We start from the raw sequence: 15,350 nt of genomic DNA, 5'->3' as shown, positions 1-15,350 counted from the left end.
GGGTGGAATACACAATGAAATACCATGCTATTACTGGTAAAGATTAAAGGCTCGTAATTTTGCTCAGTACAGTGCTGTTTGTGGTTGTACAACAAAGCAATTTTCTTTTATTAGTAGACCATACTACCAAATTTGTTCTATTTTTGCTTCATATGTTTAAGTGACATTTTTCCAAATGTACACCAAACAGTACAGCTGTAAGGATCCAACATGTAATCAGTTAGGTGAGTCTCAAATTATTTGCCAGTTCCTGTAACATAAAACACTTGATGACAGATTTGGCAATCTCAAAATTAAGTTTATACTGCTGCAGCAAAAGTGGTCCTTCAAGCCTGGAGTGAAAATAAGTTATGAGTCAAAAAGGGTTTCTAGGCTATCTCTTGGCCTGCAAGTCTCAATTCTTGGACATTTAGGCATGCCTGCTTTTGAGAGCAAGACACTCACAGAGGAGTTACCCTGTGACTAAATGGCCAGCCCCATTATGCAGTGAAAACCACTCATAAAATTAAAGATTAGGCTATTTCCAGCAGTATCTCCAAGATGGACATTGCAGCAACAATTGACTGTGGTCAGAACTTCCTTCAACTTTGTTGATTGTGGCCCCAACAGGTGGTCCGTTAAGGACACTGACTACATCAAACCAGCTATGCAGTTGAGGTTTCAAGTATGCAAACACTTTGCTTATGTGGCTAATTCTGGTTTTCAAGTGGATGTAGTCCTTCTCAATGACTGGCATTGCTTGCCATACTGCTTCCCCAAGTAAGATTTTTTTAAAAAAAGTAATACTTTAGAAAATGCCCCAAATTGTGTAAAATCTTGATATATAAGACTTCCCCTGTGTAATGAATGTACACATTGCTGCACTGTGCACTGAGCTACTTAGATGTTTGATAAATAACCATTAAGGTGAAAGTTTAAATATTTACTGTTACTAATTAACCTAAAAATATTAAATTTGCACATACTGCACATCATTTGTTTTTCCATTACAAATTACTAATAAGGAATTTCTTCCCTGGTCTAAGTTTGAAAATGCACCTTCACTAGCAATGTCAAATTTCACCCAAATGTTCTAAGAATTGCCCACTGTTGTAACTAAGTCCAAAGAAAGCACTATATATTTCTTGCTCCAGTATTATTTAAATATTTCCAGCTGACATGCACTTTAGATCCAGCATGTTCAACAAGCTGTAGTTTTTTTTAAATATGACTTATTCTGATGGTTATAAAAGAATGCATTTAAAGAAACAAAAAAAAGTTCTCAATGAGAATAAGTACTTTTAAAATGGTCAAAATGCCAATCAATCTCCAGAAAATGGCTATATTCCATTATGCCTGAAAATGGAGCTAAAATTTGAGGAGGATTGCTGAGTCAGTATAATTGCAGAAAGATCACATACAAAGGGATTTATTTAAGTAATATACTTAATGCAAGGTTTGTGAAGATTTGTAGTTCAGGTTGAGGTTTAGGGTATAGGTTTGCTCGCTGAGCTGTAAGTTTGATATCCAGACATTTCATTATCTGGCTAGATAACATCATCAGTGGCGACCTCCACGTGAAGCAAAGCTGTTGTCTCCTGCTTTCTATTTATATCTTTCTCCTGGATGGAATAGAAAGCAGGAGACAACAGCTTCACTTCATTTGGAGGTCGCCACTGATGATGTTACCTAGCTAGGTAATGAAACGTCTGGATATCAAACCTACAGCTCAGCGAGCAAACCTACACCCTAGTATACTTGATTTGTGACATCACTGTGTGCATGTGTGTGTATATCTGGGCACAAATGCAGAACAAAGTCCAACTAACTAAGTCCACTTTTATCTCTTAAATCTCTTTTTCTAAATTAAATCCAATCCAGCTAAGCTTTTGCAGTTTCTTCAAAGTAAAACCAAGAGCTGTGGATACTGGAAATCTTAAACAAAAATAATACTTTGGAGAAACGCAGTGAGTCTGGCAGCATCTGTGGAGAGAAACGTGGAGTTACTGTTTCAGTCCAGTGACCCTTCCTCAGAATTAGTTCTGGGAGAAAGTGAGGACTGCAGATGCTGGAAATCAGAGCTGAAAAATGTGTTGCTGGAAAAGCTCAGCAGGTCAGGCAGCATCCAAGGAGCAGGAGAATCGACGTTTCGGGCATAAGCCCTTCTTCAGGAATTTCCTGAAGAAGGGCTTATGCCCGAAACGTCGATTCTCCTGCTCCTTGGATGCTGCCTGACCTGCTGCGCTTTTCCAGCAACACATTTTTCAGAATTAGTTCTGTCAGACATACTGAGTTTTTCCAACAATTTGTAATTTTGTTTGCAGTTTTCTTTTGTTTGATGTCCCCCATTCTTCAGTTAGTACCACAAAGAAATTTTTTTGCTCTGATTGTTTCCTTATCTCCCTTCTAGATTGCTGCTTGTTTTGCTATTTCAATGCTGGCAAATCATTTCAAAATAAGTATTATATGACAAGACAATAGATTCCTTAAATTATTTTTGTATGCTCTGATCCAGGTATCTCTTATCCTTTAACTCTGCTTCACCTCAAAACCTGAAATATTCCCTCAATATCACAAGCAATCAATTTAACATTAGTTCAATGTTATCAAATGCATTTTGAACCATACTAATAATCTCACTTGGTTTTATTAGAAAGGATGACTAATTTGTTGCTTACTCTTTTAATCATGGTTTAGGAGAGTGAAGTATATAAGTTGATTGGGTTAACATTGAAATCCTTGAAGTGTTTTTGCAACAGTCTGGACATCTATCAACTAATATTCAAATCACAAAATGTAGTAGCAATTTCTGTACAATGCCTCTAGTACGTTTCTAAAAAAAATCAGAACTGTACACATATCCCAAAGCATTTTTGGACAACTCCCTGTTTGAACTGAACTATTTTGGCAATGTGATGCAACATTCTATTGGCTTTGGTTCTATTCTATTTGGTTCTAAACTATTCTATTGGTTTATTGTTGGTGTGATTAGTTAGGCATGCTGGACATTTAGTTGAAGAAAACTCCTGGTATCTTCCTAGATTCATCCTTTCTTCTATTGCCCTTTCTCAAATGTACACAGTGAGTGAGATCTTTTGTTCATGTCAATGGTGATGTTCAGACTCAGCTCTTCAAATTTCTGGGAAGGTCTATTGCATGACATATGGATTTAGATCAAGCAGTAGCAAGGTTTTGAAATAATGCTAAATGTTAGCTCTTTAAACTTCCATTGCCTGAAGGAGAGCCTGTGAGCACGTAAACTTTAAAGCAGGCCCCCACTGCAACCCTCCCCCTCCACCAAATGGCGTGAAGATAAGATAGTAAGAGTGGAAATAATAAATATGGGTGAAAAGGCAACAGAAGCTAGTAATTATTAGGATAGTGCTGGGCAGTGGACAATATCAGCTGGTTAGTAGTGGCAGATTAAAAGAGAAGGCAAGACGAGAAAATAAAGGACAACAGAAGTACAGATACCTTTTTGGAGAGGAAAGGCTTGTATTTTTTATTATTTATTTTTCAGCAGCAGATGGTAAGTATCCAGTGCTGTTAATGTTGTCAATTGCTGTGACATTTGGATGTACTTTAGTTTGTGAACCATAATAGCAATTTATGTTTCCTCTAATTTTTATGAATTATGAATGCTCGTAAACAAAATCCAAGAATGTGTGTGAATCACAACTACTATTAATTCTAAATCATGGTCTGAAAAAGCTTACTTACTAAATTCCTAAATTTCAGTATTGAAAAAATTATATTAGAGCAGGTTAGTATCCTGCTTCCTTTATTATAACTCTCTCAAAGTAGAAATGGCAGTCAAGGATTCTCAAAAGCAGAATTTAATCACAGATCTGGCTGACAAATTGATAATGTTAAGGAATAAACTAGGAAATGTTGTGAATTGTGCTAGAAATATAACCATCTCTAGATGGTCAAATATGAAGTAAAATTTAGTGGAATGAAAAGGGAGATATGTAGAGTAATAAGGCTAATGCATTCAAACTCTCTGTAAAACACTGTCTTCTGGTGTGCAGTGTTCTCTGGAAGACAAGATCATTCCTAATTTATTTTGATGGTAGATACAACCAAAAAGGCAGAGTTTCTTCATTAAATGCACGGAGGCCATGTCAGTTCAAGGAAATTGTGGATCTTCCACAGTATTAATTTGTCACCCAGTACAATTAGCACTGAAGACTTCTGGCAAAGAGTGGAGAGGACTGGAAAGAAATGAAGCTATTGTTACAGTAGCTGATGGTGATTGGTCCATACAGCTTGATGGAGAATGGAAGAAAGGTGAAACAAGGCAAAGTCTATTTGGGATAAGGTAGGATGGTGGGGAAAGTGATGATCACAAACAGTGGCGAGATGATGATCGCTAGTGAGCATGCACTTTTGTAACTGCCACATTCAGTAAATTTCTTTCTTAGTATCAGTGGATTCTGGGTTTGGATCATATTGGTACGAATACCTCAAGTGTTGGAGTGGGTATCTCAACAAAGCATTCGGCCCATTATTTGCATGTTACAAAGCACCCAAATGCTACTTCAGCTGGAGTAAAAAAATATTGTTTAACTACCCACTCCAGTGGATTTCATGCCCTCCATTTGGGATGCCTTGTGTACCTGTGCAGCACCTGAGAAACAATGTTTATTTAGGTTCAGCTATTGCCAGTTAGGATTGGGAGGGGGAATGAATATGAAGCAGCTCCAGAAATCCAGTTTCCAAATACAAGTTTCAACATTTTCAAATAAACTTATTTGGAAAGCTTATATTCTTCATGAAGTGATGGAAGATGTAATCTTGGATTCAGCTGCAGAAAAAGCAGCAGTAGGACAGAGTAAGCAAAATTATTTTAATTTAGTTTTGTGTTGGTTGATTATCACTACTGTTCCAGATGGTCAACAAACATGTCTTTATATATATTGACTGTGTAAAATGCACTGTGAGGAATATTAATTGTGTGCCTAATTATATTTGGGGGTAAGGAATAAAACTGAAATGTTTATGCTGCCACAAAAGTAAAGTTTTCTCACTGGTACTAATTATCCAATTAGTTAATTTATTGTATCTAATATCTGTTGATGCAATACTGTATAAGGAGTACTGCTGATATTTGTAGTAGTCCTTTGGAGAGTGATTGATTGATTGTTGATGGTAGAACTTGAGTTCTTGTATAGTTCTGGAAGCAGTACAATGTAGGATTGTGTTTATAATTCCCACAGAAAAACTTCACAAAGCAAGTGAGAGAAAGAAAGAAACAAACAAACAAACAAAGAAAAAGAGAGAGAGAGAGACAGAGAGAGAGATCACAGGAGCATTTGAGAAAAAAAACAAAGATGGGTTCATAACAGGGCAGGAAGTAGTAACAAACACATTCACTCTCACACACACAGACACACCACTCCCCCGGTCCACTCACGCACAACTCCTAGCAGCCAGTTACAGAGCGGCATTGTTAGAGGTCTGGGAGCAGATTGCCTGTCCACCTTCTCTTCTATAGTAGAGTGAATGGCACAGTGGACCTAAAGAGGGGAAGGGATGAAAATAACTGAGGTGGAAGAAAATATGAGAGAAAAAAAATAAAACATTAGTTGATTTGTCATCAAGTTTTCAAGTACAGAATGTTATACACATTTGTTTTAAACCAATCTGCATAGGAGTGGACAGGTTACAACATATCAAATATGTGTAGCAACAGCTATGGACATTGGCACATAGGTGGAGTTAAGATACACAGCCATGTTAGAGTATAATGTTGAAGCAGGAAGGAGCAGATAAATATCCTGCTCCTATTCCAATGTTCTGACAGTTGGGTGAGTGAGCACTTGGTTATGTTAAAACAAAATACATTAATGGGGGAGAAGCTTTGTGGCTTCATGCTCACCACCACACTCAACTCAGTGTGGACAATCAGAATTTAAAATTAAAATTGTGATGAAACAAAAGTTAACATTCATTCACATATAGCTTATTCAAAAATGCACAAAATTTTCCACTTGCAAAATTATAGGCATGTTCTTCATCATATACATTTTGTTTTGTCACTACCCCTATCCAAGGTTAAAGGCTGCACTTCAAAAATGACATATAAAAAAGGTTTACCCTAAAGTAATGAGAGATTTTTTTTTTAAAAATGCAGTGTTTAACTAGGTAGAGAGATTACATTTGCCCTAAACTCTACAATGAAATCTTAAGTGGAACAATAATTTACAGACATAGCATTTCTACAGCAAAGTAAAAAAGACAGTAAATTTAAAAATTAAAACACTAATAGGTCTTGATACTTGTTAATTGATTTTGATTTTATGAGATTATGCAGCAAAGTCCAACTTTCCTGCCTACTTATCCCTTCTAATGTGAAAATCTTGTAGATCAATCACAGTACTGGCACATCTTGTAATAGTAAGAAAACAATTAAAAAGCAGTTGTCTTTTATTTCTTTGCTCCTAAATCAAAGTATCATTCTTAACTTATCTCCACTGACCTTGGAGAAGAGCACAAACTGCAGCATTTTACCATTTTAAAAATAGGCAATATCCAAACCTCTGAATGCCCTTAATTTGAATGATCAGCAATTTGATAGCTGCAGTGCTCCTTTCCAAGTAAGCCAAATTTGAAAACCAACTCAACTGATTTGCTAATTTTGGCTGATGCATTAAGGTGGCGATGAATTGAAGGTGGGAGGGTGGGGCAAAGAGAGTGGTTTGTGGAAGAGAGAAGAAAGGGAAACAGGTGCAGGGAGTGCCCTTTCAAGCATCACCAGATTTAGTTGGTTTCCTGACATGCCAGCCAGATTCACCACAGCAAAATTAGAGGTTCTTGAGCCTAAACCACTATCTCCAAAGTTCCCCAAGGATCTAAACAAATTACACACAACTACGTCTACAAACATCCATCAGTTCTGGTCAACATGATCCGTTTTTAAAACAAACACAGTTTCTTTCTCCTCTCGCATTCCCAATGATTTGTAACAACTTTTTATAGAAGTACATTGAAAATCCTGCATAATAAAGTTGTTCCAAACATTTGCAAACTCTACTCCCTCAATCACTGCACAATAGAAAACTGAATCATCTCCATGCAATACATTTGCATCCTGATTGCTGCACTGTCCACCGATTAATAAAATTAAGGATTAGAACTTACAATAATCCCAACCCTGACTTCCATTTTATGATTTCAGCTGTCAGAATTACTGCAATGAATTTTATACTGTTCTTGATTTTTCCTAGTTTGCATGTGGTTCATTAGGTACTGTACTGGTACACAGAAGTGCTGTTCAGTCTTCTCTTTGTCTGGTAGTGTTGACGTTTGTTAACGTTTCACTTTAAACGGGATTCAGCAGATTCTTTCGTGACCTAAATTCTTGAGCCGAAGTGGAGTAAGAGAATGTTTAGCAGGCACTAGCTGAAACCTGTTTTGCTGTGGGAAAAAGATTTAAAAAGAAAAGAAAAACACAAAAATCTTATGTTTATAAATAATCTTTGCAAAGTAATGTTTAATATTTTTAATTTCATTGGACAGAACTTGATACTTTGAAATAACATTCAATTATGACACATTTTAGCTAAGTTAACCACTGTAGTCAACTATTCTGGGAGATAACAAGCATCCCTAACCATGTAAACAGCTTTGATAATATTTTCCTGTACCAGATAATTTCAAGCTGCATTTCCCCACAATCTTTTCCACTGGAATCAACAATGTATATCAAAATCTGGTAGATTTTATCTAGCTTTGACTGAGAACTCAGCCATTAATTTTTTTTTTCTTTAATCTTTGGCAATATACTGCATAATAATCTTTGGCAATATACTGCATAATAATTTTAACCCACAAAGGTGTGGGTTAAAAAGTACTGAGACATATTTTGTGGAGAAAGTAAGTTATGTAACACGGTTTTCAGCACCATATCTGCTTGGTATTACTATCTGAAATTTAACTTGGAATAACTTGACGAGAGTCAGAAGTTTTGTTTTGAGCAAGTTGAGAAATGTACAAATGTTAAAAACAAAAGAAGTTTCATAGCTCAAAAACTAGGTAATAATATTGAATGAAAAAGTATTTTTTCTTATTTAGTTACTTTTGATTATTCCACTTACTAGTTCAGTGTTGTGAAAAATTACGTGCAGGAAAATATAGTGAGATGCATCATTGCGGTATATATATTTTTATTTCTCTATTATACCAAATGTAAGGGATGAAAATATAATTAAAGTGGCATTCAAAATTTCATCTACAGGACCATTTCCTTAGTTGTTGGCCAGTAGGACTTTAACTTGCCAACTTACATTTTAAAGAAATATATCTTAAAGAAAAATAAAATTAAACATAAATTTTACAAGTAAAGAGATGGTGGAGGAATGAGAAGCTGAATCAGGTCACAAGAAATGAAAAAAGGTGGAGGAGAAAAGAAAGGAAACTGCTTTGGACACTGACACTGGAGAATTGTTTTTGTTTTGTTTTCGTGTTTGGTAATGTTTCAGATCAAAGGCGACTGGCCTTGGCTAGCACTGTAATTTTTCCATCAGGATTTTGAATTGCATTTTTGTAATTTTGTCTTCAGTGCTTTGAACTCACCAATTTAATGCAATAAGGACTAACTGACAAACACATTGCTGCAAAACAACCCAGGTTGGACCAGTCTGCAGGAGATGATTATTTTCTCCATGGTTTTCTCCATTTTATTGAGAAAGCATATGGCTTCAGACTTTTAAATTCAAACTTGTAACTTTGTTAATGGATCTTCAGGCCTTGCTGTTTGTTCCACGTATTTCACTGTATCAGAGTACACAGCATCAAATAGGACATAGTCAATAAATCTGCAAAATCATTATTAACACCTTCAAATCTAAAAAGGTGAACCTGGAGGTTGTAGCAAAGACCAGCCAATATCAGATTAATGGACCAGACCAAAAATGTTCCTGTTACATACAAAACAAAACTTGGTTTGAAAGTTTACATATAAATTAGTGTTTCAGGACACAATACTGTGACCGTGAGCACATTACAAGCAGATCAAATGTCACTTTGCGTCAGTGCTCAAGTTTGAATTCTATTACAAAATTGAGATGTGGCTGCAAGTTTCTAACATATGAATATATGGTAAAGAAACAGACCACTTGGGTCAACCAGTCCATTAACTGTCTACTTAAGCTTTCTCCTATCTTTCCCAGTCTAACTCAGCATAATCTTCTGATGTGCCCTTTGCCCAAATGCAGCTAAACTAATTGTGCCAATTACTGTCATTCAGAGTCCAAATTCTCAATCCTTTCCAGGTAAAGATGTTTCTCTGAAATACAGATCTGATTTTTGACATACATTTTATTTTGAGCTTTTGGTCTTCATCACCTTCATGTGGAAGAACTCTGCCAACTCAAATGTGAAAGTTTTGGTAAAGACCTCCATTATGTCCCTTCATCTTCTCAATTCAAAAAGGAAAGAGACCCATTCTGTTCATCTTTTCTTGATTGTTCTGATCCTTTAGCTGATTTTTTGCAATACTTCATGTTAATAACATTTCAGAACAATCCACACGACTTACAAGGTAGCCCAACTGAGGATCTATTGAAGATGAACCATTAGAGTGGTGTAATTGGAGACAGCATGGTACAGCAAAGGTACCCCAAAAACATCCACCATCTTATTGGGAAAGTGAAGGTGTGTGGAAGGATCCTTTATTTACTTGTTGAATTAAGATCAATTGTACATGGTGATTCTGCCAAATTTGTATATACTTTAGATGTAACCCAACGATAGATTACAATGATACCAGAACAATGTTAATTATTGAGTGCCCTGGAAACAAACACATCCAAAATTTATGTTGAACAATGAAAATCATTACGTTTTTGGCCCATGAAAATCAATATTATGTTGCCCTACATGTTCTGCTGCCAAATGACAAGCAAGTAACAAATTGTTGCAATTAAATGTTGCAGCAGCTTCTCTTACTAAAGTTACTTTATCGTTTAGCATAGCCATCATTGCATTGTCATAAGAATTTGACTTAATTCCTTCCTTTATGAAGGTACAAGATGTCACTTTCTAGAAGGATGGAACAAAAAGATTTTGTAGAGAAAGAGGAAGGCAAACTCTTTCCTCAAGGGCTCTAGAAATAGTTGTCAGTACTACCTGGGGGCAAAAAACCGACTTTTTGAAAAGGAAACATTTAACTTTGGCTATCCCACTACTCCTCCCCTTTCCCCACCAACCCCAAATATCTTCAGAATTTCTTATTCTATTTCTGATTCTACATACTTCATATCCTTCCTGACCAGATGTGATTCATGAGACCGTACACTTGCACCCAGTGCCAACAGGTTGCTATTCCACCCAACTTCCTCTTTTGGTCCTAATGGGTAGCTTTGTAAATGGTTCCCTTTCCAGAGATACTATTTCACACTTTTATAACATTTCTCCCCCCCCCCCCCCACTTAAAAAGTTTTCTATCTTGTTTTGCAAACTCTCAGTTTCTAGTTAAAGTTGACACTTCCAAAATTTGGCTTAACTACACTGTATTTAAATCTCTTCAAATCAACTTTTCTTTCATGTTATAGCATTGAAGCAGCCTTACAAAAGTCACAAATATACCTATGATGGGACTGACCAGAGGGTACAACATCTTCCTTATACTTCTCAACCCCTCCCTAATGCTATTCTGTTGGGCCTGCCATTTTCTACCACCTACTTTTCAGTTCATCCAAAGCTAGCTGTCCATATCCTGTCCCAAAAAGTTCAATGTAGCCATATCTCAGCTCCTCCAGCCATGCATTTGACCACCCCCTTAATTAAAATTTCTGTTTCTCAATCTCTGAACACTTCCTTCCTTTGTTACACCATTACTCGACAAGTTTTTAAACTATGGAGGCCCAATTGTGCAGGCTTTAACATTTTGACCTCTCTTTTGCTTTTAAAAGACCCTTTCCAAAACTCTTGTTAGCCAATTATGTGAAAGATGCTTGAACATTTTGTTTAATATTAAAAGGCCCATTGCAATAATAGCTGATCTCAATTTGATGGAGTTGTCAAACTTGGATTGAATTTTGGCATTCACCTGATCTATATAAAAAAGATCTTCAATATCTCCATTGAATCAATGAGAGAAAAGTTATGGGGAAAGAAAGAGACAGGGAATTTGTGCTAATACACTAATTAAAATGAAATGAGGAAATAAAAATGAATATTTTTAAAAGAAACAAAAGTAGGAGAGTAATTGTATATAGAAAACAGGATGAATTAAATTCTCAATCATTTTAAACTGGATACTGTTAATTTAACTGAGGCAAGTGCATTTCAAAATAGAAATAATTATGCGCCTTAAAAAATACATTGCACATGAATTCAGTTTAATTTGAAAATTGGGGAAGTGGAAATTATATTAGTAAGATTTTGAAGGGGTAATTTTCTTCAACTGCCTAAGCTGATGCACAAATTTCATGTATCCTTCCTTTATATTAAATTTTTCTATTGTTGAAGTTCAAAAATTAACTCTAAAGCTAGGAGTATACAATTTATTTATCCTCTACTATTGGATTAAAGATTATTCTGTCTGTATTATAATTAGATGCTGAGCACTTATTTTTTAAAAATAGCAATGTCTACACAGGTTGTTGACTAAGGATGTAATTTAAACTTAATCTACATGCTAAAAAAAGGTCAGGGATAAGTTAGGCTGCTGTAATACTCAAAGCCACTTTCAGAATTAAGGTGCAAAACTTATGCTCTTCAAGAAGAGGTAACTTATACATTAATTTGATGTTAATTAATTTGTATAATTGAATAATTTGTTGCCCATTATGAAATTAATGCCAACTTGAAATGTTAGATTAATCCAGATTTTTCATTTTCCATGCAAACAAATACTTTGAATTATTTGGAATACACTTCATAGAATAAGTTAATAACTCAAACCCTTCTCCAATCATTCAACGTTTACGTGTTTATCCTTTCTGCATTTGCTTTTGGTTCTGTTCAGTGCATATATCTTCATTTTCCTCAAGCTGCAAACAGTGGCTATAAAACAACTTTCCATAAAAGGCATTTAACAGTAGTGAAACAAGCATTTGCTTTCATCTAAACTTCAGCAGATAATGACATTGAAAAGGAAGAAAACCCTTTGCATTACAGCAACTTGTGCCAAAACTGCACTTTAGAAAATTATAAACAAGCCATAACAATTGTGTGGGATTGCAGCTGTAATTTCCAGTATCTTATATTACTTTTCTTGGGTGTGCCAATTCCAATTGTATAAATATTGTCAGTGCTGTAAATGAAGTCTGCAGGATACTTGTCAAGGCTGATACCTAAATTCTAGCCAAAATCAGAAAAGTGAACATTTCCAAATACCAAGATTGTCAAAGGCCTCCTTACCTGTAAACATCATTACAAATGCAGAGATAGATAATATCCAGGACACTCTGCTGTTGGACACATCGAAATAAGCCATTAGGTCGTAAAAGAAAACACCTAATGACTTCATTATGCCATATGTGAGTACTTCTATGAAGAAAAATGCGATGGCTATGATCCAGCCCCAACCTCCATCTGGAGTTTTTGTGTAAACATTGATTGTGCATCCCCTTGTGTTTTCCATGAACGTGTTCATTTCTACAATGTGTTTGCTGCAATAAAAAAAGTCTGTTTCAGTTTTTAGACATAGACTAGTAATTCCACTCAAATGCTTATAGTCTTCAGAATATTAATGTTGTTTTTTTCATAATTATAATTAAGTGCACATATCACAATGCAGATCTTACAACAGCAAACATACTTTGCTGAAAATAGGGACAGCAAATGTGTTATGAAACTCAAATCAAATAAGGTAGTTTATTCTTAACTACCTTAAGAATAAAAACTGAAATGAAAGCAAAATTTTGAGAAGATTTGTAGGTCAGGTTGAGGTTCTGGATGTAAGTTAGCTCACTGAGCTGGAATGTTTGTTTTCAGATGTTTCGTCACCATACTAGGTAACATCATAAGTTAGCCTCCGGTGAAGCACTGGTGGTATGGCCCGCTTTTTATTTTTGTGTTAAGGTTTCCTTAGTTGGTGACATTATTTCCTAAAGAAATGTCATTTCCTTTTATTTTTCTCGTTAACAATCACTACATTGGACAAACGGGCAGAAAATTAGCCACCAGGGTACATGAACATCAACTAGCCACAAAAAAACATGACCCTAGTATTTTTACATACAGATGAGGAAGGACACTACTTCAACTGGGATAACACAATATTTATCTCTGTAGTTCCTGAACAGGAAAGCAAGAGAGATTTATTAAATAGCTCCATTTATTGTCTCAATATTGAGACTGTACACTTAGTAATATTTATAGTGGATGCAGTCAGGCACGTTTGCGTCTAAGGATGAATACAACACAGATTCAAACACTCTAAAGCCTGTGTAGTATTATGATCAGAAGGGAACTGTGTTTGGAATAATGAGACATTAAAAGGAAATGGGAGTCTCCAATGGTGATAAAGTGAAATTAGAATTATGTGTGCACAGACAGCTATCTTCAGAAATTCTATGGTAACTTGTACAGAGTTCTTTTTGCAGTCTTTTGATTCTTGTTTTTATTTTGAGTGGTGTAAAATATATGTATAAAACAAGGCATTTTTATTCTAACATTTTAGGCTTTCCACAGAAATTCTAGCTTTCAAGATTTCTGAGGCAAACCAAATATGATAAAATTTATTCTTTATATCAATGTGAAATGAAATTATTAATTTGTTGTTATTATTGTATACAAAATGCATGTGTTTTGGAAACCATTGAAGTCGTCCAGGCCTCTAGGTTATCAGTATTTTAACAACACATCATTATACTCATTGACCAGTAATCCATACTCCTGGACTATTGATCAGGAGACAAGAGATCACATTCTACCTTGGAAGTAAGTGAATTTAAATTGTTAAGCAAAATAAATTAAAAACAGGTAACCTAGAAATTATCAGATGGTCATGAAAACATATCTGGCTCATGAATATCCTTCAGGGAAGGAAACCAGCCATCCTTGTTTTTAATGCAGCATTGGTCCTGAAATCAACATTCCAAACTTACAGCTAAAAGACTGGGTATTTATGAGTTGCAGCACCCGATTAATATTCTATCAAACTACCAACTCATCTATGCAATCATTAAAGAGCTACAAAACTAATTGCAGTTCAATGAAAAGTGTAGAAGCATGTAAGCAGTCATTATAGGAAGGGCTATGTGATCACAGATTTAAGAAACTGAATGAAAACTCTGCATTCCTGCAAATGGTGGACAATTATATAATTAACAAGAGGAAGAAGTTCTGTAAACATTCTGTAACGCCCACATCAAATGCCTGTGAACTTGAGAAGCTGATGGACTTATTAGACCATAAGATGCAGAAACCCAAGTAGACCATTACGGCTATTGAGTCTGCTCTGCCATTCAATTAGATCATGGCTGATCTAATAAATCAATTTTCTTGCTTTTTTTCCCCATAACTCTCAATTCCCTTGCAGATTAAACATCAATCCACCTTAGTCTTGAATATACTTAGTCACCGGGTCTTTATAGCACTCTGTGGTAAAGAATTCCACAGATTCACTGCATTTGTACAAAAGAAATTCCTCCTCATCTGTCTTAAGTGGATGACCCATTATTGAAAGATCATGCCCTGTGTCAGAGGCTCTCCCACAAGGTAAAAGAACCTTTCTGTGTTTACCCTGTCAAGTCCCCTAACAAAGTCATTTGTTGCAGTAAAGGTGTCTCCTTCTGGACTCCAATGAGTACAAGTCCAATCCACAACCTTTCATCATAAGGCAGTCCCTCCATACCTGGTATCAATCTAGTGGCCAGTCTCTAGACTGCGCCTAATGCAGCATATCTTTCCCTAGATACGGGAACCAAACAGATCACAGTATTCCAGCTGTGTTCTGAATTGTGCCGTGTTCAGTTTTAGCAAGACTTGTTTATTTTTTTAAAAACTTCATTCCCTCTGAAATAAAGGCCAACATTCCAATTGTCTTCCTTATTATCTGCTGAACTTGTATGCTAGCTTTTTGAGATTCATGCGCGAAGACGCCCAGATCCCTGTGCTTTAGTTTTTTGCTTCCTGCCAAAGTGCATGAACGACCTATTGTATTCCACCTGCCACGGTTTTGCCTGCTCACTTAGTCTGTCTTTACTTTAAAAAAAGGCAAGTGCACTCTGGACAATTTACAATGACAATATAGACCCTATGTAGGGGGAGCAGTTTGATAGCTGACCATCTTTTATCTATTGTACATAAACAGGGAAGTAATTGAGGTGTAAATTTACATTCCCAGGTGCTGATAACTACACTTCATTTTCATTAAAGTGGTCAAGACCTGCTTAGAATTAATTTGCCTCATGGAG

The 15,350-nt window shown here is 35.8% G+C and overlaps 1 protein-coding gene across 6 annotated transcripts in view; it reads right to left on the bottom strand.

Moving 5' to 3' along the window:
• Positions 1–15,350, bottom strand: part of LOC132828015 (monocarboxylate transporter 7-like) — a 33,428-nt gene that overhangs the window by 11,058 nt on the left and 7,020 nt on the right. For 3 of the 6 annotated variants that reach the window (XR_009646066.1, XM_060844897.1, XM_060844898.1), the window contains exon 3: positions 12,349–12,599. Coding sequence is in view for 4 of the 6 variants with exons in the window: in XM_060844897.1 (XP_060700880.1) it covers positions 12,349–12,583 (235 nt within the window). In the remaining 2 variants the exon portion in view is untranslated. Of the gene's footprint in view, positions 1–5,395; positions 5,525–7,122; positions 7,399–12,348; positions 12,600–15,350 lie in introns of those variants that run through there. The other 3 variants (XM_060844899.1, XM_060844901.1, XM_060844900.1) reach the window with 3 other exon arrangements.

Source organism: Hemiscyllium ocellatum, chromosome 25 (assembly GCF_020745735.1).
Source record: "Hemiscyllium ocellatum isolate sHemOce1 chromosome 25, sHemOce1.pat.X.cur, whole genome shotgun sequence".
Taxonomy (NCBI): Eukaryota; Metazoa; Chordata; class Chondrichthyes; order Orectolobiformes; family Hemiscylliidae; genus Hemiscyllium; species Hemiscyllium ocellatum.
This window is presented reverse-complemented; position numbering and strand designations above follow the sequence as displayed.